General features: G+C 41.3%; 3 protein-coding genes across 4 annotated transcripts; 2 read left to right on the forward strand and 1 right to left on the reverse strand.

Moving 5' to 3' along the window:
• Positions 1 to 3,436: 3,436 nt before the first annotated feature.
• LOC117468106 (protein FAM181A-like) lies at positions 3,437 to 5,147 on the forward strand. The gene is made up of 2 exons (XM_034112087.2): positions 3,437 to 3,755; positions 3,885 to 5,147. Exon 2 carries the CDS (start codon positions 3,943 to 3,945, stop codon positions 4,714 to 4,716), a length of 774 nt encoding a protein of 257 aa, XP_033967978.1. The 5' UTR covers positions 3,437 to 3,755; positions 3,885 to 3,942; the 3' UTR covers positions 4,717 to 5,147.
• Positions 5,148 to 5,202: 55 nt separating this feature from the next.
• LOC117468102 (ankyrin repeat and SOCS box protein 2-like) lies at positions 5,203 to 15,344 on the reverse strand. 2 transcript variants are annotated; one of them, XM_034112082.2, is made up of 9 exons: positions 14,895 to 15,344; positions 14,592 to 14,775; positions 8,203 to 8,372; positions 7,459 to 7,614; positions 7,122 to 7,367; positions 6,864 to 7,035; positions 5,910 to 6,513; positions 5,670 to 5,823; positions 5,203 to 5,512 (listed from the first exon to the last, which is right to left on the reverse strand). In XM_034112082.2, the coding sequence occupies exons 1-9, from the start codon at positions 14,902 to 14,904 to the stop codon at positions 5,382 to 5,384; spliced, it is 1,827 nt and encodes a 608-aa protein (XP_033967973.1). In that variant the 5' UTR covers positions 14,905 to 15,344; the 3' UTR covers positions 5,203 to 5,381. The 2 variants fall into 2 exon arrangements, with proteins under 2 accessions (XP_033967973.1, XP_033967974.1); XM_034112083.2 differs by lacking the exons at positions 14,592 to 14,775; positions 14,895 to 15,344 and adding an exon at positions 8,663 to 9,145.
• A 364-nt stretch (positions 15,345 to 15,708) lies between these two features.
• Positions 15,709 to 20,096, forward strand: ccdc197 (coiled-coil domain containing 197). The gene is made up of 9 exons (XM_034112084.2): positions 15,709 to 17,765; positions 17,882 to 17,927; positions 18,005 to 18,181; positions 18,293 to 18,450; positions 18,976 to 19,058; positions 19,161 to 19,333; positions 19,424 to 19,534; positions 19,636 to 19,752; positions 19,834 to 20,096. Exons 1-9 carry the CDS (start codon positions 17,467 to 17,469, stop codon positions 20,017 to 20,019), a joined length of 1,350 nt encoding a protein of 449 aa, XP_033967975.1. The 5' UTR covers positions 15,709 to 17,466; the 3' UTR covers positions 20,020 to 20,096.
• Positions 20,097 to 20,254: the final 158 nt, after the last annotated feature.

Consider the following 20,254-nt stretch of genomic DNA (forward strand, 5'->3'; position numbering starts at 1 on the left):
ACTGCACTGTAACTTTTATCCATGTATTTTTTCTTTTAATGTTTATTTTATTAGCTTTTCTTTTTAATGACTGATTTTAAATGCCATTTTCTTAATGTCTTTCATTTTTTGTAAAGCACTTTGAATTGCCTTGTGTTGAAAAGTGCTATATAAATACACTTGCCTTGCCTTACAGTCAATTCCTTGTGCTCTGATGTGCACTGTCAACTGTGTGACCTTATATAGACAGGTGTGTTCCTTTCCAAGTCATGTCAAATATATTTCATTTAACACAGGTGGACTCCAATCAAGTTATAGAAACATTTCAAGGATGATCAGTGGAAACGGGATGCACTTGAGCTCAATGTTCAGTGTCAAAGCAAAGGGTGTGAATACTTATGTACATGTGATAATCAATTTAGAAATATGGCTGTAACATAATAAAATGTGAAAAAAGTTAAGGGGTATGAATACTTTCCGGATGCACTGTATATATTTATGTTGTTGGCTGTTGATTGGACGCATAAGACATTATTGAGACTTTTCTTTGAGATTTAGGAAATGACGATAGGCATTTTTGACTATTTTATTACTTTCATTTTCTCACTTTGATCAATTGTGACAGAAATGTATGCTTTGTCCCTACACAGTTTTTATTCTTTCTCCATACTAGCTTCAACAGGGATCTTGTTGTTGAGCACCAGCAACGGCCCTTTACCTGTTAAAAAAACATGGCACCTCAACTGCTTGAAGCTTTGCAGGTCAGTTTCTCTGCTCAGCCAACACTGCTCGGGTTGTATGTCAGTCTCATTGCTTATTCATGTTTCATAAATCCATAATCATTTGTTGTGCTCCTCTGTTTGAAAGTATTGCTGGTGGTTTAATAAATAGCAGAAGTGACAGCCAAATGTGTCACAGCCTGCTTATTCCAAATAACACAAACAACATTTAAGCCAACTATTCAAACAACTTTGGCTTACCATCAATGGATTGTAGCCCTACAGTCTTTTGATGCGGCTCAGCATTTATCACATCTCTTGCCTATCAAAACGCTCTTCACAGGCAGTAATGGGGTGAGCTAATGCACAAGAGCTGTGAATGGCTTTTAGAGTGGAAAATCCACATCTGCTGCTGAACTGCATTTGAGCTTACAATGCAGAGATTTTCCAGAGTTTTTCCAAAGTGCACAACAAGGCTGGTTTTTTCGTGGTGTGCCTGGCAGTTCAGTTCATCCATCCTCTCCTACAGTCTGTCCCAGTATTGATTATCTGACAAGAGGAAAGCACTACATCCTCCTGGTTCCTTCCTGCTGCCTCAACTCATTCCAACTTGCAAAAAATCTACCACAACATACATCACAGCCCTTTTAAACTCAGATAAAAAAACCTCTTAATGAAATTACTGTGGTCTTTCAGTGTGATTATTCCTGCCAAGATATAATCAACAACTCTGCAAACAAATAGAGCCCAAAATATTACATGTTTCCAACAAATGGAGCTTTTAATGTCATTTGAGGAATATTGATGTTCAGAGACTATTAACTCCACTGCATTTACCTTGACGATCTGTATATTTCTAATTTATTTTAAAAAGGCCAGCTTGGCTGTATCATAGTAGAGGTAGATTGCCATCTAGTGGGAAAGCATGGCAACACAATACTCTATACATTCATTCAACGGGATAAGTTACGTTGTTAAAAGGGCAGAAAGTGCATTTAGTTTCAAGTAGAATTTTTGTTATATTTTATATTTTCTAGTTATTTATTGTAAATTAGTTTGCATGTATTCCTTATATATGGCTAGCCTTTCATGCGTTGTCACAATTTAAATATATTTAAAAAAATAAAAAGCTTTGGTCTAAGGTCTCTTTTTCTATGACCATATTTTAATTTATTTGTCCAGATCCAGATTGAGAAGTGATAGAGGGGACATAACATAGCTTACAACATGTGCACTAATGTTTGCACCTTGAAGCGCTTCTGCCAAGGAGCTATACAGACAGAGTCAGTTTTCAGTCATATTAAAACTCCACTGGACTTCTGCTGTATACATTTTTATGTCACATTAGTTTATAGCATTACTGTGCATCATAGGAGACCATCAACACTCCCTGTTTGCAGCCTTTTCACATTGCAGTTTGCCTGTTTAATAAAACAAAATGCAGCTTACAAATCGTTGGTGCAGCAGTGAAAAGTTACACTTATAGTTGTATTTTGGTGTGTGGCAGCTCCCATTACCCTCATAAATTGGATTAGAGTGGCTAGGTACATAAAGAAGCAAGTAAAATGTATAATTTGGTTGAGTGTTTTTCAGTTAAATCGGCTCAATCTTCCAAATATCTGAAAGGCTGGATAAACATCCTGTCCACCTGTCTTGTCACAAGGACAGCATCACATTGTGGGATTTATGGATGCCACTATGCTTCCTCTTTCTCCTTCACTTCAAAAGCACAGGAGTGGGATGGCAGGCCAGGGGAGGGGAGCCCCATTGTTAATTGGCCTTTTCAGATGAACAGAGAGGTGAAGGAAAGAAGAAGAGAGGAGGACAAAAGGGTCCCATTGCCTCTTCAGAACAAGAGGGATGCACCGCCTGAAAAAGATAGACCAGCCAGAGCACATATAGACCTTCAGGGCTCTCCTCACACAACCCCAAACTGAGTGAATGAGGCAATCAATCATGTTGGCTGCAGCTCACTCCAAACAAATGGCCTGTAGCTTCCAGCCTGCAGATTGGTTTTAAAAACCCTCTGTCCTGGTGCTAGAGTGGTTCAGAGTATATGCTTTAAGGGCAACATTCTGCACAAGTATGTGGTGTTACTTACCAGAAAAACTTTTCCTCACATCTCAGGCCACTTCTGCTGCTGTGCAATGGGACGATAGGTACTCTTTTTCCACTTCAATAAGGGGATGAAGCTCAATTAGCATTTCACAAGTCCCCTTTCCTCCTCCATTGCAACCTTCCCCGCGGAGCCCATGCTTTCTCTGGGGATTGTCCTGTTTTGGGCCCTTGTTGCCGTTGGCAGGGTGACAGTATTCGAGTGTGCAAACTTGTGCTATTGTCCGCGGGCCAAAGGGAGCCATGGAGACCCCATAATATGACACAGGAAAATGTTTGCTGATGGCATTTCTATGGGCTTTGTCCGACTCTTTCTCCTTCATGACGACTCGATTTAAGTCTCTAAATGTTTGACTACAAATGCAGGAGTGCTATCCAGCTCCTTTCCCTTTGTCCCGCGAGGTTTGAATGAGTAATTCAGCCTTTGTGTCGCTCGATTGAGGGGGCAAACAGAAAGACAAGATTCTTGAGCGTTCAAGCCCCTTTCCATGGTTATGCACTCTTTAGATCCCCCCCCCTCACCAAATCCTACAGCTGACATCACTCCTGGGGAGGGTATGAGGGGCATTCATGTTAAAAACTCAACTTTAAACGCTTCAGAATAAGTCAGAATGCAAGTATATTTCCGTGAAACTTGCACTCATTTTATTTTAAGCACACTTAGAATTTCTGGAGATATTGGGCCAACGCGCGGAAATCGCCGAGAAATATCGCATCCCCTCAGTGGCTTTTTCCAGGTCTCCATGACAACAATTTGCAATGGTGAAGAATTCAATACCGGGGAGGCTGATTGGGGTGCATTGTGAGGGGCCTGGGGTCGCTGATTGGTTCAAGGAAAGCACCATAACTACAAGGAGTTTATATTCATTCAACTTGTTGAAGTGCTCCTACTGCAGCCTCGACAGAAGTCTGAGCTTGGACTGTGGCGGGATTCATCCGGTGGTGAGTAAAGGGTTATTATTACTAACTGAGAGGCATCTAATTTAATTTACGCTTGAAAATATAATGTATATAATAAAGAATAATGTGTAATTACGCATAGCCTAAGTTTGTTTTCTGATTTTCCTTTAGATGTTGATGGTGGACTACAACTCCAACATGGACTGATTTGATCCAAATCTATGCAAAAATGGCGAACGCGGACAGTGAGGTCAAGACGTTGCTGAATTTTGTCAATTTGGCCTCCAGCGATATCAAAGCGGCCTTGGACAAGTCAGCTCCTTGCAGACGCTCCGTGGATCACAGGAAATATCTGCAGAAACAACTGAAGCGTTTCTCTCAGAAGTACTCCAGAGTCCCCAGGTGCCACACGCACAGGTCTGCTGAGTTTGTGTGTGCCAAACCTGTGGGGACCGCTAACCAGAGTGTGAAGGTCACAGAGAAGGCCAGCTCGGATGTTCAGTCTGCCGAAAAGGTGGGGAGCGCAACGGAGCAGGTGCCTATGAGGAAACGCCAGCTCCCAGCCTCATTTTGGGAGGAACCTAAATTGACCCAAACTAAAGGAGACGACTCACATACAGGATTAAAGAAGAACCCTGCAGGGCCATGTGCGGGCAGTGAAAATGAAAAGAAAAAGAGGAGTTATGATGATGACGCTAAGGTCACTCTGTCTGCGTCCAGTCGACGCAGCACTGCGGATAAAGACACTCTAAAAATGGACCTGAGCTCTCACCACTGTGTGAGTGTGTGCGGCTGCTGCCCCTTCAATTACCACGGACACCAGGTCCTCCACAGTCACATTGTTGTCCCCCATCCTGCCCTGGGACTGTGGAGTAAAGCAGCAGAGACAGAGAGACCTGAGCATCCTTATGGACAGAAACTACACACGCACGTTGTGATCAAACCCATACCGACTAAACCCACCATGCAGTCACCAATATTCAGTGTGTTTGGATTCATTTAATTACCCTACTAGTGGACCAGTCACACAAAAATGTGTAAATAGGACTAATTATTTTTGATTTTGTTATGTTTGTCTTAAACATTTGTACAAGAGACACTTCCTCAAGCACTTACTGGAGAGCAACATCTATTTTTCTTGTTTAAACCTAAAGGACTAAGTTGCACTTGCAGAATCACGTTCACTTTCATGCCAGTCTGATGCCTTCCAAGTTTCTGAATACTGACAGTAAATCAAAAGGTTTTTACTTTCAGGTTTCTGCAGAGAATTATTGCTCTTTTTTCCTGCAAATGAATGAGACCATCCTGTTTTAGTTTCTCTTTGAACCATGAGAATAGAATGTGGGACATATATTGTTTTTTGTTTTCAAAGTAATTTTTGATAGTCACATTTGAAACAATGACTTTTATTTTTAAATAAATGATTCAACTTCCCTTCCTTTGGGCATTAGATTATTTTTGCTTTCATTGAGCATATCTGTGAAGCTACAAACACCCTGACGGACAGATTAAAGAAACTCATTGTCACGTTTCTTATGTTATAAATAGATATTTTATACATAGAGGATTGCATTTACAGATTGAAGATATTGCAGCTAAAAAAAGAAACACAAAGGATAAATGTTGTCACATCTCTGATGCCGATATTGCTTGAAGTTCACTTTAAAGTTAGTCAGCCAGGCTTAGGTATCTGATCAGTCTGTCTGGCAGAGGTAGACTTGGGAGAGATTTCAGTCTGTGTCTCCCTATTTGTGTCCGAATCCTGAATCTGCAAAGGTGCATCAGTGGACGAGGTGACACTGTGGACAAGAAAAGGAGAAGAGATAAACAGGATCGTCCTCAGCATATTGGGCCACATTTGCATTGCATGAGGAAGTGAAATACACATTTGCGTTGCATGAGGAAGTGAAATACACATTTGCATGTCAGGAAGATAAGATTTTGTCAGATGCTTACATGACTTCCTCTTTACAGCAAGCCATTCTTCTCGGCTGTCCAACAGTTCAGTGAGCTTGCTGCATAGCTGAATGTGACCAACATGCTCCAGCAGCAGGTCTATGATCGGTCCAGCCCATTGACACATAACTGATGTGGACATCCACTCACAGAACTGAAAAAGAAAAACAAACATATAAAGAACAACACAAATCTCAGTTAATGTGAAATCCGGAAACTGTATTTGATTATTTTTCACACCTGTGTTTCTCTTTCTGACGTTCCACTGCAGTTAAAAGGAAGCATATTGTCATTCTGCATTACAAATCCATTGTTGCCAACAGTTCTTATGTCTGATCCTGATGTTGTTGAGTGAGGGGCACAGCCGTATGTACAGGAAAAACAGGAGAGGGCATCACAGCCATTGTCCAAAAGGCACTTAAGTAGAGGTAGATTATTCATGCAGAGTGCAACAACAGCAGGGAACATAGTGGCATAAGAGGGTAATCTGGCGCTGACATCGGCCCCTCTGTCCAGCAGTAGGGACACTGTGCTGACACAGCCCTGCCGTACAGCCATCAGCAGAGGACTGACTGGGTCTAAGCTTAGACTAGCACCAGCGTTCAGCAACACCTCTGCTGTCTTGGTGCTGCCGTTGGCAATAGCAAAGTACAGGGCTGTTGCTCTTCTATCCGCATACTGCATGGAGTGACTGCTGGCCAGCGTGGCGTTTACGTCTGCACCTGTCTTGAGGAGCACAGCTGCCACCGTGTGTCTGTTGTGCTCTGCTGCCAGGTGGAGGGGGCTGACACAGCTGTGGCGGAGCCTGGCTCGACTTGTCACTGAGACAAGCATGGACACAATCCTGAATGCAAAGAGAGAACACAAAAAGACAACATATCATAGCTCGATTCAAAACAACTAAAGCTGTCTTCAACCAAGAAATTATAATTTGACTAACACTGATACAATTGTGTTAAGTAAATCTTGTGTTAAACTGAGATGCGCTCATAAGTCCTCAGTCATTCAGTAAAGAAAAACATATTTATCAACTTAAGACATCTTAGTCGATTAAGATCAAAACAACCAATTAGTTGATTAGGGGGGCAGCCAACAATAAAAATGTCTACATTATTCCCACACATTTTGTAACTGAATTTAAATTGTACATCTTGACCAATAAAATAATGCTTAATTTACAAGGTCTCAACTTACTCATGGTGTCCATATTGGGCAGCAATATGTAGTGGCAGCAGTCCGCAGTTATCGGGTTTGTTGGCATCTGCATGTTTAGTCAAAAGCACTGCCACACTTTCCTTGCCTCCATTTTTACTAGCCTCATGAAGCGCTGTGATGCCATCGCACGTCTGCATGTTCACATCTGCACCTACAGAAAAATATTGTTACTTTACAGCCTTAAAATGGGGATCAGAAACGTGAAAAGGAGGAATATTTGGAAGAAACTAAATGTACCTTTCCCAATAAGGTAACACAGTGCCCTCATCTGTCCTCGCTGAGCTGCTACAATGAGAGGTGTGACGCTGTAGGTGTTCGATGGGTTGATTGTGGCCTGTGCACTTGTTAGTATCTCACAGATCTCAGTGTTGTCCCTGGATACAGCCTCGTGGAGGGCCGTCCAACCCTGACCACACCGCTGGTTCACAGTGGCCCCGTAGGAGAGAATGAGACTCACCATGTCCACATTCTCCAACTCACAGGCTGCAGAAACAGACAAAACACTCAGCTGTTATGCAGTTACCAATAATGTGTTTTCCTAAGTCTGTTGTAAAGATTGATTTCACAGCTGTACCTTTGTACAAAGGGGTTTCTTTGTTCTTGCTGCTGATGTCGGGGTCGGCGCCTGCCTCCAGAAGACACCGAACACATGACAAGTGTTCATACGACACAGCGAGCAGCAAGGCCGTCTGCTCCTGTAAGGTACGCTTGTCTACTGTACCTGGATGAGCTGGAGCAGGAAATATACATATCACACAAACAGTCAGGTGTCAGGGTTCATTTCGCATAACAGCTCTATGAAAAGATACATGCTTTTGTTTACCACTAAGCCCATGTGATTTAAAGGTCACCTATTATGCAAAATCCACTTTTTCATGTATTTTATATAAACATGTGTCCCCTCTGTGTAAAGAGATTCTGAAAGTTTCAGGAAAAAGGATTAGCTCACTTTTTGTCCTGGTCCATTTATATAAAAACCTGTCTGAAAATGAGCCGATCAGATATTGGCCACTTGAAGATGTCATAATGATTGTTTGGCTTGTGTAACCATTAGCCAATAACCAACCAAGGTACCCCCCCCCCCCCACCTTATCACCTGAATCTCCTCCTAGAGCACCATTGTGTTCTTTTTAACCAAATATCGCTCAGAGGGGCATGGGGAGTAGCTCCTTATTTTCATCTAAAGTAACAGACAGAGTCACCTTTGAAACAGGGCTGATATATATCTGAGATCTATAATATAATGATGAAAAACAGTATAATAGGGCACCTTTAAACTGAACATATGCACTGTACAATAATGCCTTTAATTTCATACCCTTCAGTAGGATCTTCAAGCACTCCGTCTGCCCACAGAAGGCAGCATCATGCAGAGGTATCCACCCATCTTTGTTCTCCTTCAGCAGGCTGAGTGGAGTGGATGTTGCTAGATCATTAACAGCCTTCACATCCCCTCTCCTGACGGCAAAGACCACTGGCTCAACATCACTTGAAAGAGAGAGAAACAACACTTTAATTGAATTATACTTAAATGCAATTATGGCAGACATCAGCAGAGCTTGAGGTCTGTAGTTTTCATTATATCATGTATTTGTAATCTTTATAGGTGAATATCTCGATGATTTAACCTAAATAAGCTAGCATGGTATTAAATCCATCAAGATCAAACATATCATATTCATATACATTACACAGAAACCTGAGTTGTACGCAAGGTATACACACACACACATACAGCAGCCCCCATATCAAAGAGCCCCCCAACACAAAAGACTCACTCCGGCTCTGACAGTGGGTCGCTCTGACTTTGTCCTCTCCTGCTATCTCCCCGCAGTCGCGACACCGCATTATTACATTTACCTCCAGCATTACGGAACTGAGATAAGTATTCCGAATAGCTAAATTTCGTCATTACTGATGATAGATTTCTCGGCAGTGTCTCCTCGCACAGCGGAGCCGCGTGCAGAGCTGAGCGGGGCTCAGCTGTGCTGCCGAGGATTATTTTGGGACTGTATTGTCAGGCGGCAGGGTGACCGCGGCGTTTATCCATATATGACTCGGACACCCAGAGATAAGGCAAGCAGCACTGGAGATAAAGCAGCCTGAGCCGAAATGTCTTTCTTTGCATGAAGCCTTTATTACATTGACCCCCTGTTCCCACATTAAACAGCCAGATAATAAAAAGCACGAGTCTTAAAGGGCACTTTGGGAAGAATAGGCCTAGAGGGAAAACACAAAACTCTAGTCATAACAATGAGTACCATAGAAGTAAAAGATAAACCCATCACAATTCACGAGATAGCTCTACCAGGCACTGTTACATGCCATAGTTGGCTATATATATTCAGGGCCGTCCCTAGCCAACTTGGGGCCCCAAGCGACATTGTGAGATGAGGCCCCCCCCCCCCCACCGACAGGAGTGCATTTTTTTTATAAAATATAATTCCTGTTTATTATTATTATCAACACAGTTACTTTTTAATACAGTGAGGTAAATGTGCAAGTATGTCGTTCAGTATACAGGTGAATACGTCGGCATTTCCTGGATGCAAAGTCTTCGACAAGGTCATCGTATGCCAGCTGCTGTGCCAACTGTGCGTTGATGCTTATGATAGCCAGGCCACTTAAGCGTTCTTGTGCCATTGGCGACCGGAGGTACGTCTTCATAAGCTTCAGTTTGGAAAAGCTTCTCTCAGCAGACACAACTGTTACAGGAAGAGTTACTGCAATGCGGAGGGCAATCCAGAGATTTGGGTACAGTTCCTGTAACTCACTTTTGTGGAGAAATGACAACATCTCCAGAGCAGTTTTTAATATAATGAATGCAAATAAACTTCTTCTACTAATAATAATAATAATAATAATAATCATAATCAATTCAATAATATGAATACTATATTATTTTATTATAATATAGTATAGTCAAGACAAAACATGCTTATTACATGCTCAAAAACTGATATTTCTTAAATCTGCATTCAAATGTAGTTCCCTCTGTCAGCAATGTATCAACAACTACACAAATATTTCTATCAGTATTTCTCTGTGTTGTGGTTGACATGATGATGACTGTTAGGAGTTAAGGGGAGAGGCTGAGCATCACCATGAAATGTGCAAATTGACATAAAAATGAAAAAAAGGGGGGGAAAATGCTCCATGTTTTTTAGGCTGTAAACTTTAACTGTTATGTAAGCCAACTAGACAGACAGTGTATCACTCTTCCTCCTGTACATTAGCAGATAAAAGGCATAAAATACTTGAATGAATGGTAAATGAAGGAGAACTGCGTGGAGAACTGCGCACAAGCCGAGCTCATAAGCCGAGGCCCCCTGCGCGAGGCCCCCTGCGCGAGGCCCCCTGCGCGAGGCCCCCTGCGCAATATGAGGCCCCATGCAGCCTGCATGATCGGCCTGTAGGGAGGGACGGCCCTGCCTGTAGACCACGTGTCCATAGAGACTATAATTTGAAGGTTACTGTTTTGAGTTACCCCCTAAACGCACCAGGAGCGTCTGCGCCGCGTTACGGCCGCGCCGCGGCGGTCGTAAGGATCGCGGCCACTCTAGTCAATGGGTGCTATTCCACCACACGCGCCGCGTTACGGCTCAGACGCGTCCCAGAAGCGGCTCGGCGCAGCGCTTCTCTAAAATTAGGATGAATCCTATTTTTGCCGCGGCGCAGCCGTAAGGTAAGGTTGGGCAGGCAGCCCCCCCCTCGCAGGAAGTGGAAAGGTGAGCATCCGGGCCAGGCCCATCCCGCATATATACTAATTTAGCAGACACCCCTCCTTCATCACAACACCTCCACTACGATACGCACAATGGACGACGAGGTGTTCATAATGGAAGTGGAGAAACACACCATTTTATACGATGTAACCAATGCTTTTTACAAGGACAACATCAGAAAGGACAAGGCCTGGTTTTTAGTCGCTGCAGTTTGTGGAGTGGAAGGTAACAACTACATATTAATGTTTTAAAGTTAATTAAGAACTGCGAGGCTGCACACACGACGCTCCGCTTCCGCAACGTTTTGAAACGCGCCTGGTGTGTTAGGTCGCAGGAGGAGGTCGCAGCGTGGCGCATCCGCAACGTAACGCGGCGCAGACGCTCCTGGTGCGTTTAGGGGGTTAGTCCTCCTTAGGTCCTTTAATCAAGTGGACAAAGGCCGTTGCCAAGATTTTAGAGGCCATGGGTCTAAATTCCCCCACCCACCATTACACTCTTTAGACTAATGAAAATAAAATAATGTTTTATTGCAGGTATTATTACAAAAACCTTAATGTTAACCCTCTGGAGTCGGTGGACGCGCCGGCGCGTCCAGGTGCGCATAATTTTACGTAATTAATCATATATTTTCGATTATAAGGAGTAGAAACATGATTCAGATATCCGCAGAATCGCTGGAAGGGTAGCTTTCTAGCGGTATCTCTTGTGAGACTGTAACCAGGGCACAGCAGCCAATATGGCCGCTCAAAGCAGCTTGACTTTACACTGTGTGGGATTGGTGGATTTGTGTGTCCGTCAAGGAAATCTCGGCCGGCAGACATCAAGGTCTGAAATAACCAATGGACATCGAGAAATCACTAAGGACCTACCCACCAAGTAAAAAAAACAAAAACCACGTGTCTCCCATCAGTTTACGTCTGTGTGGAGAGAGAGACAGAGAAAATGGCTAAAAAAAGTTGCCGACTTCACTAGAGATTGTTTTCGCTAGCAGCAGTGAAGATAGAGCCTCAGAAGTTCAGAACCTGAAGTCTTCGACTCTTCTGAAGAAGAAGAACACAAAGACAACAACAAGGATCCATCTGGACATGGGTAAGTGTAAATATTACAGTAATAGTGTACTGGCAATGTGTGGGGAATCAAGCGAAAATGAACAATAGGTTTATTGATATATATTTGTTATCGATAGTCATGCACTTTTTCTTGGGACAAAATAGACTCCATTAGCAAACGTTTACTCTGTGTTAACGTTATTTTGGTGTGTAAAAGTGAGATTACATGTGTAGATGATTAAATTAATCATTTATTTGTCCCACAACGGAGACATTTACAGTGACATGTTTTTGCCATCGATTATTTTATCATACTGTTCTGTACAGATGAGACTTTGTCATAGATTTATTTATGTGTGCCTGTTATTATTTTACCGTCCTGTACAGATGAGACTTTGTAATCAGATGTAGCCTATGTATATGTGTGTCTGTGATTGTATACTGAATGTAAAGTAACTGGAAATACCTGTGTGTGTGTGTGTGTGTGTGTGTGTGTGTGTGTGTGTGTGTGTGTGTGTGTGTGTGTGTGTGTGTGTGTGTGTGTGTGTGTGTGTGTGTGTGTGTGTGTGTGTGTGTGTGTGTGTGTGTGTGTGTGTGTGAGATCGAGAGACTCCTTTTCCAACCTCCCAAACTTTCTTTTTATGTGTGCATTGTTATTTGTGCTTGAGCAACATTTTACTTGAACTTTATTTCAATGAAATTAGTTGTAATTATTGTCCTACATTTTTATTTGTTTTACAGAGATGTTTCACAGCTGTCTGGGCCTAGTGGCCCACAGGCGGCGTTTATCCAGCAGCCACAACATCCATCTGTGCCGGCCCCCAGGTCAAGATCTACTGTGGCTGAAGGGCCTTCACCAGAGCCATCACCACCAAGGACCAGCATCACTACAGCTGCCTCCACCTCCATCTGCGGCTGCCACCAGGTCAAGATACACCTCAGCACAAAGGCTCCACCACAGCCATCACCTTCAACCCAGCCAGCAAGGAGGTCTCGTGGAGGTCTCGTATCGCACTTGTACACTCCACCTACACAGCAGCCCATGCACCATCACCCCCACCTACACAGCAGCCAGACCCACTGTCTTGGAAGACAGACAAATACATTGACACTGTCTTGACATTTATAATGAATAGTTGGTTGAAAGTTCTGATGTTCAATATTGTAAATAGTTAGATTTTACAGTTTCTTATATTTATATAAATAGTTGGTTGAAAAAAACACATTTATAATAAATTGTTGGTTGAAAAAAAAAGGTTGAATGCTCAATTTGTATTTTTCCACATCACATGAACCTTGGTATGTAATATGAAGTCATTATTCAGTCCTAATGTATCTCAGTCCCTGCTGTGGTGAAAGTAGAGTGATAAACACTTGTTTTACTCAAAATTCGAATTAAATTTTTTTTCATTTTAGACATGAATTACACATTTATATACAGTGTAATTCAAATATTTCACTGCTTTTGTGATCCTAAGACTTTGGTAACCAAATCTAAAACACCAAAAAAATTCGATCACATGAGTACATTTGTGTTTTCACAAGAGTTTTGAAGATTTTCCGAAAATCGGATGTAACATTTTAAGCTTTTGAGCTACTTATCTCATCAAACAGTGCTCTAAGGTGAGTAATTTGCATATATAGCAATACCAGAGATTGTCCTGAACATTTTGATATTTAACACATGGGGTGCCATGTTAGAAGAAATACATTTAAAAGGGGATTTAAGAAAACATCAAAAATTCGAGAAAATACCCTTAGACTCCAGAGGAGGTGGGGTATGTAATTTATTTCAGAAACACTTTTTGTTATATTCCATGGAATGCTTTTAACATCCCGATAGCAATGAATATATTAAATGCTTTGACAATAAATACATTGAAAAAATGCATCTGTGGAAGCCGTGGTACTGTAAAAAGCACGACCAATCATTTTAGCCGGCCGGCTAAAATAACTGGATGGCCTGTCAGCCTTCCATCTGTGCACAAACTTATATTGTGCCCTCATTGGTCATGTGCCCGTTCGTGTGTGTTGGAGGAGGGGCTCTGTAAGGAAGTCTGAAAGAAGAGGCAGATTTTTTTCGGCTGCGTACTTTCAAATTCTAGCGCACTCGAGCTGGTTTCTCCAAAATTACATACCCCACCTTTAGGTTCTGGCTTTATATGAATCTGCAGGAATTACATTTTTTAAGAAAATTATTTTCCATAATTATGTTTGTCTGGCAAAACTAAAACGTATTTAAGGCAAACCATCCCATTCCAAAGTACATCATTATTTATGTTCATGACTGCACGGCATACCTCATGAGCTTCATGTGTCTTAACAATATTTGTTTGTTTTTTTAAATATGAAACACATGATACTAGCTTGTAACCAATGCACACATTCACTTAAAGCAGTCTTCAGTTTCTCCACTAGAGGGACCTGTTTTGTCTTTGACAATGGCAAGACATTGAAATAATAGCAGCAGTAGTTTATATCTGCAGATTTCCATGTCAGCTTTTGTGGCAGAAAAAAATGGGAAAAATCAGGCAACCTGCTGATACTAATGGAAAAACATTTTGGCCACATTTCCCTTCCTGAATTGGCTGTGACACTTCATCACTATGTTTTTGTCTTGTTAAATAGTCCTCTATACTGAGCTAAGCCTCCACAAACTCTCAAGTTTCTACTTCAAATCCCAGAGAAAAATGTGTTTTGTTGTTTCCTTCGCACTCTTTTCCTTAATTTAATGTAATATATATATATAGGCTACAGTATGAATTAGCATAATACATGTTTACCGCATAAAACAACTTATTTAAGGATTCAAAGGGGATTTCCGAGGGATCGTTTAATATTAGCATGTGCAAATAAATACCATGGGTATGTGCATACTGTGGAATTTTTCTTATAAAAAAGTGACTTCATAAATTAATCTGACAAATCCTCACCTGCGTAAATTTGCTGTTGAGTGGTCTGAAGTGTGGAGACTCAGGGAGCAAACAGCCAGCCTGTGTTTGATATCATTGTTTAGTCTCTGGTAAAGAGACCTGGATCTGCTGACTGTAATCATCACAGGAGGAGATGCGTTGTCCAGTTTGAGGATCGGGACATCCAACAGTGAGCTGCTGTCCTCTTCACAGAAAGGAAGAATAGGATCCAAAACAACAGATCAATAAACCAAAGTCAGAACACTTACAGCAGCAATTGCAAAAACAGGTTTGCAAAGAATCTAAAACCAAAGGATAACATACCAACATGCATAGTAGAGTGCACACGTTCATACTGAATTAGAGACCAAGCTCATTTGACAGAGCTGAGAGCAGCAGTTCAGGCAATGAAGATGGAAGCCTTTTAAGGGCATGTTCAACTGTGTTTGATTCCACTTGATGCTGCTGCTCTAGAGGCTACGCTGAGGTCAGGTTGTGTGTAGTGTAACAGTCGCAGCAGCAGAAAGTTGGCACAAGAATAACACATAAAGCTGGACTTTATGTTCAGCTACGACTAAGATCAATGGACTTTGAATGTTGTATGTAATGCATACACACAGATAGAGTGAACATCTGAGCACATTTGAATGAGTATGTGTTTACAACTGTTTAAAAAGGTGTAAAGCTTTAATTCAGAGACTTCAACTCACCACATGACAGTGTTCCTCATCCTCGTTCACAGAAGCTGCTTTAACTTTACAAATGTATCCACCTCTGTAACAATAACAGTATCCTCTGTCGTATCAGCTCTGATTGTTAGGAAGATGAAGTGAGAAAATGTGCACACAACCCAGACAGATTATTTTTGTTTCACAATCCCTTCTGAGGACGTGTTCTAAAATGCTTCCTGCATCTAAACTGGAAGTGGCGTCTTCTGGTTAACGACACAAACAAGTCTATCAGCTTATCTATTTACAGTTGGATGAACTAAACTGTGATGACAAGCTCTGAGGCTGTTTCTAAATGTCTCTGGAGCCCCACATATGTTGGCAAACAAAGACAGACTTGATTATTTAACTGTTTTGAGAGTTGCACCAGTATTTTATTCATCGTAATACTAGAACAAGTCCAGCCAGTACCCACGCTACGAAAACACTAAACACAGTGTTACTTGTTACTGTAAATCCTTACCAATGTGTCACTTTATATTTAAGATATATATATTGCAGATATATTTATTCAAACTAGAAGATATATAAAATCCATATAGATCTGTCTACCTACTTTAATGGAGTGGACACAATACAAGTAACACACAAAACTATTTAACCTCACAATAGCCCCTCCAAAAACACCACAATGTCAATGAGCACTTCTCTGTTAAGCAAATTTAGAGCAGCAGTTGTTGATTTTGAGGATAGTGGAAATACTGAGTGGTCCTGTTTAATAATAACAAGTTAAATCTTTACAATCTGGCAAGTTCTCATAACCTCGTATCATTACCAGCATTGTTCTCTGTTTGACTGTGTAATAATAGACCTTTTGCAAAGACATGACTTGTTTTAGTAGGTGTGACAAAGTTTTCATTACTAGGCTACTGTTAACCATGTTCTTGTCACATTTAAGTGTCAACAAGCCTTGTCAGTGTAGTTTTCCTGCTGCTAGTCAAATTCTCTACTGGGAAATGTTGTTTATTGGTATAACTAATGCAAATGAAGCCATCGTTATTGTTATTTATTTACCATGTGCTATATCCTGTTGAAGAATTTCCAAACATTCTTTGACTTTCACTGATCAGAAGGATGCATGCTAAATTCGAAACCAAGGCCTTTTTTCATATTCATCTGCTAAAGGGAAATGTTTTCTGTGCTTACTCAAATCTGGAGTTAGGACATGTAGGTACTTTGTTTTTTTGATGTCAGGACTAGTTTTGAAATCACTCAGTCAAGTCGTGTGATGTGAAAACTTAAAAATCTCAAGTGAATAGGCCGAGAAAAGGCCTTTCACTAAAGAAGCCTTCTTGTATCAATTGAAACGTTTCAAAAGAAAAATAGTTGTATATCGGAAAGATCTTGAATTTTCAATGACCGAAAAGCACTAGAAATACTTTGTAAAGCCTTTGTGTTTTATTTGAAAAGGTTTTGAAAAATTATTTGGTCAAATTCAGTCAAATTATTATTCAAAGCAGACTAATAAAATATGTCCAAAACATGTCTGAAAAAGGGATCATTATTGGAAAGTTGGAAAAACTGGAGGCTTTTCTCTATACATTTGTTCTACCTTACTATCATAAGGAGCGGGTGGATCAATTCTTAAAGTATTAGGCTACTAAATCTTATAGTACCGAAATTAGAACCAAGATCCGGGTATACAATTTCTCATCTCATGCAAGATCACATTATGGGATCACAAACACACCTCTGCTATTGTTGTAAAATAAAAAGAATCCTTATGTTTCACAAATTATTTTAACTGGTAAAAGTAGCCAGCCTAATCATAAGTTCACCTTATAAATCACGACACATTCATCTAACAAAATAGTAGCTTCTGTTAACATTATAGAATAACCAATAGTTGAATTGATAGTGATTATAAAAAAAACACATGTTGAGGTATTGACCAATGACCACACCTAATTATCATTTCATGATAACATTAGATTAATTGTGGGACATATCTAACTGGTAAACTCTGCAAAGTAGCCGCATTTATCATGTAAACCAGATAACGGTGCACCCCAAACCCTTCCTGAAAGTCAGAGACAGCAGAGTTTTGGACTTGATTCACGGTTCTCTGGATTTATAGTGGAGTGAGCGCTCTTCATTCTCCCCTCGTCTCGAACCTCTCGATCTCAATTCTCAGTCAATGAAACAGAACGTCCTCTCTGGCAGTTGCCATGACAACGGAGAAACGATCCCGGCGCATTCCCCGTTGTCATCCCTGCGGTTCCCAGGCAACAGCTACACAAATGCAGGAACACATCCGGAAAGACCCTCGGTCGTCCTTCAGGTCGCCAGAACTTGGAATATTTACAAGGACTTGTTTACTCATCGGTATTTCTGGACAATATATTTGCAATAAAACAAACATGACGACTTCTTCCCTTGGTGCGTTAGATCCCGGCGACCCTCGTCTAAAACTGAGGGTGGAAAACAGAATACAAAATATTTTTGTAACACAATCGGAGGACAACAGGTAGGCTACTGTGCTTTCATTATAGGGCCACAATGAGCAGTCAACTCCCTTTTCTCAACAACACATTTATAAATGTTTGGATTGAATGGTGTTGTCACTGAACATTTTCTCCTCAGGAACCAAAAGAAGGAACATGTTAACCACATACCTGTTGTGACAGAGGTAAGATTTTCATAATAACAAAATGACATAATGTGATTATTAAGATATTTTAGTAAGACTTTTAGTGTTTTGCTTAGACTTCAGGCAGAGTCCTCGAGGCAGGGGTAAACACTTTACAAAAGACCCTGGTTCTGAAGAAACAGGCTGAGTTGGACGTGGTGGATCAGCAACTTGCAGTAAAACGGGCAGTGTTTAAGAGCCGTGTGGAGGGTCTAGCTCAGAGAAGGTTTGAACTGGAATTAAAACTACAGCAGGTAATTTTAAACCCCCTAAAAGTAAATAAAAGCATGAATGATCCAATGGATATCTGCTGATGGCATTTGCCTAATATTACGCATGCCCTTGGGGTCTGTTTTTCTACCCAGACTCAAGAGAGGGCTATCAAGTTTGAAAAGTTTGTGGCTGAAAATGAAGCGAAGCGACGCCGAGCACAGAAGAAGTACGAGGCCGCACGGGAGCTGAACATTTCCAAACAGAGAGAGATAGAAGCTCACACAGAACAGTTCAAACAACTTAAAGCCAGGTGAGAATCTTCAAAACCAAGCCTTAAAGGTGGGGTAGGTAAGTTTCAGAAACCGGCTCGAGTGCACTAACATTTGAAAGTACACAGCCGAAAAGAATCCGCCCCTTCCTTCAGACTTCTTTACAGAGCACCTCCTCCAACACACATGAACGCGCACATGACGTCAGCAGACTGGTGAAAGTGGCCGCCTGTTGCTGGCGAGTCATTGAAGTACTGCTGCAATGCACGCCCAATGAGGGCACGAGATACATTTGTGCGTGCACGAGATGGAAGGCTGACAGACAGGGCGGCAATCCAATCCGTTTAGCCGGGCCGGTTGTACTTTTTACAGTATTACGGCTTCCACAGATGGAATTTGTTTATGGATTTTTTGTCAAAGCACTTAAGATATTCATTGTTATCGGGATGTTAAGAGCATTCCATGGAATATAACAAAAAGTGTATCTCGAGCCAGTTTCTGAAACTTACCTACCCAAAGATATTGCTAATGTAGACACCTCAGTTATACCATATCTCAATTCACAGACATGACGTTTTAAAGGAGAGAATGGCAAAACACAAAATCTTTGAGGACTACTTGATGAAAACGCTAGATTTTCTCCCAAGTAGTAAGTTAAACTGACTTGAACTATAAGCAACTTTTACATGAACCTGTACTGTTTATTCTACACAAAGGTTGTAAGATGGAACAAACTGCATATCTCTTTCAGCTTACCTCGATAATGGGTCTGAATCTTTGGTGATGCCCATCATTCGGCGCCATGAGACCCTGTCCATCACCCACCGGGACCTACTACAGCGTTGGGGACATCTGGAGGAGGAGGTGGAGCAGGGACAGCGACAACTGCAGATCATGAAGCAGGAGCACAGTATTAAAAAATTGGTCAGACACACAGAAAATGACAGCAACTTTTCATAAATGTACAGTGTTTGTGAATTAAAAACCTATTTAGAATGTTAACATGTGTTGCAGATGGCCAATAAGGAACTTTCTGAGCTCCAGAGTGAGTTAGAAACCCTCAAAGATAAGAACGAGCAGGCAGAGGTTAACATGCTGATGGAGCAAGGCCTGTCCAGAGAGAAGGTATACACTTTTATGATGCGAGATGGAAATTACCGGTGGAAATAATGTTCAGATAGGACTTTTGGGATATAAATGGTGTCAAATGTGTCATTATCACTCAGGTTAAGGAAGTAGGCTGCCTGCTTATGGCCATCAACAACCTGGCCGACCTGTGTTATATAGCAACACATGGACCTCTGGAAAACATGAACATACTGACAAAGATGGACATGGTGAAGGTATGTTGGTTATTACCGGTACTCATACAGTTATTCATGTTCCTTTCCTTACCTTTTAACTTATGAAGAGTATGATTTCAGGAGTACATCCAGGACAAGGCAGACACAGAGAGGAGAGCGAGGAGACTGATGGAGTCGGGGTCTGCCATCACAAGTAGAACAGCTCTGACAGACAAAAGAGAGAAGGGATCAATCAAAAGTATGGGCAGTAAAACACAAATAAAAAATTCAAGTAAAGTCAGTAGAAAGAGTGAGACAATGAGTTGATGTAGAATGTTTACAATGTACCATGGTGTCACTGCTCGGAGTGTAACAACCAATGACCAGGATGAAGACTGTAAGGGCTGCAGAAAAGTTTGACAAATAAACAAATCTATAAGTCAATGGACTCGTATGGCATCCTTTTCAGTAAAAATAAACAACGGTAATGTTTGTGATGCACTCAACTTTGCACTTCAAATGTAAACATATTTTTCAAAATGAGGTGATCAAGTTTATTCAA

The sequence above is a fragment of the Pseudochaenichthys georgianus genome, chromosome 22 (assembly GCF_902827115.2).
Source record: "Pseudochaenichthys georgianus chromosome 22, fPseGeo1.2, whole genome shotgun sequence".
NCBI lineage: Eukaryota > Metazoa > Chordata > Actinopteri > Perciformes > Channichthyidae > Pseudochaenichthys > Pseudochaenichthys georgianus.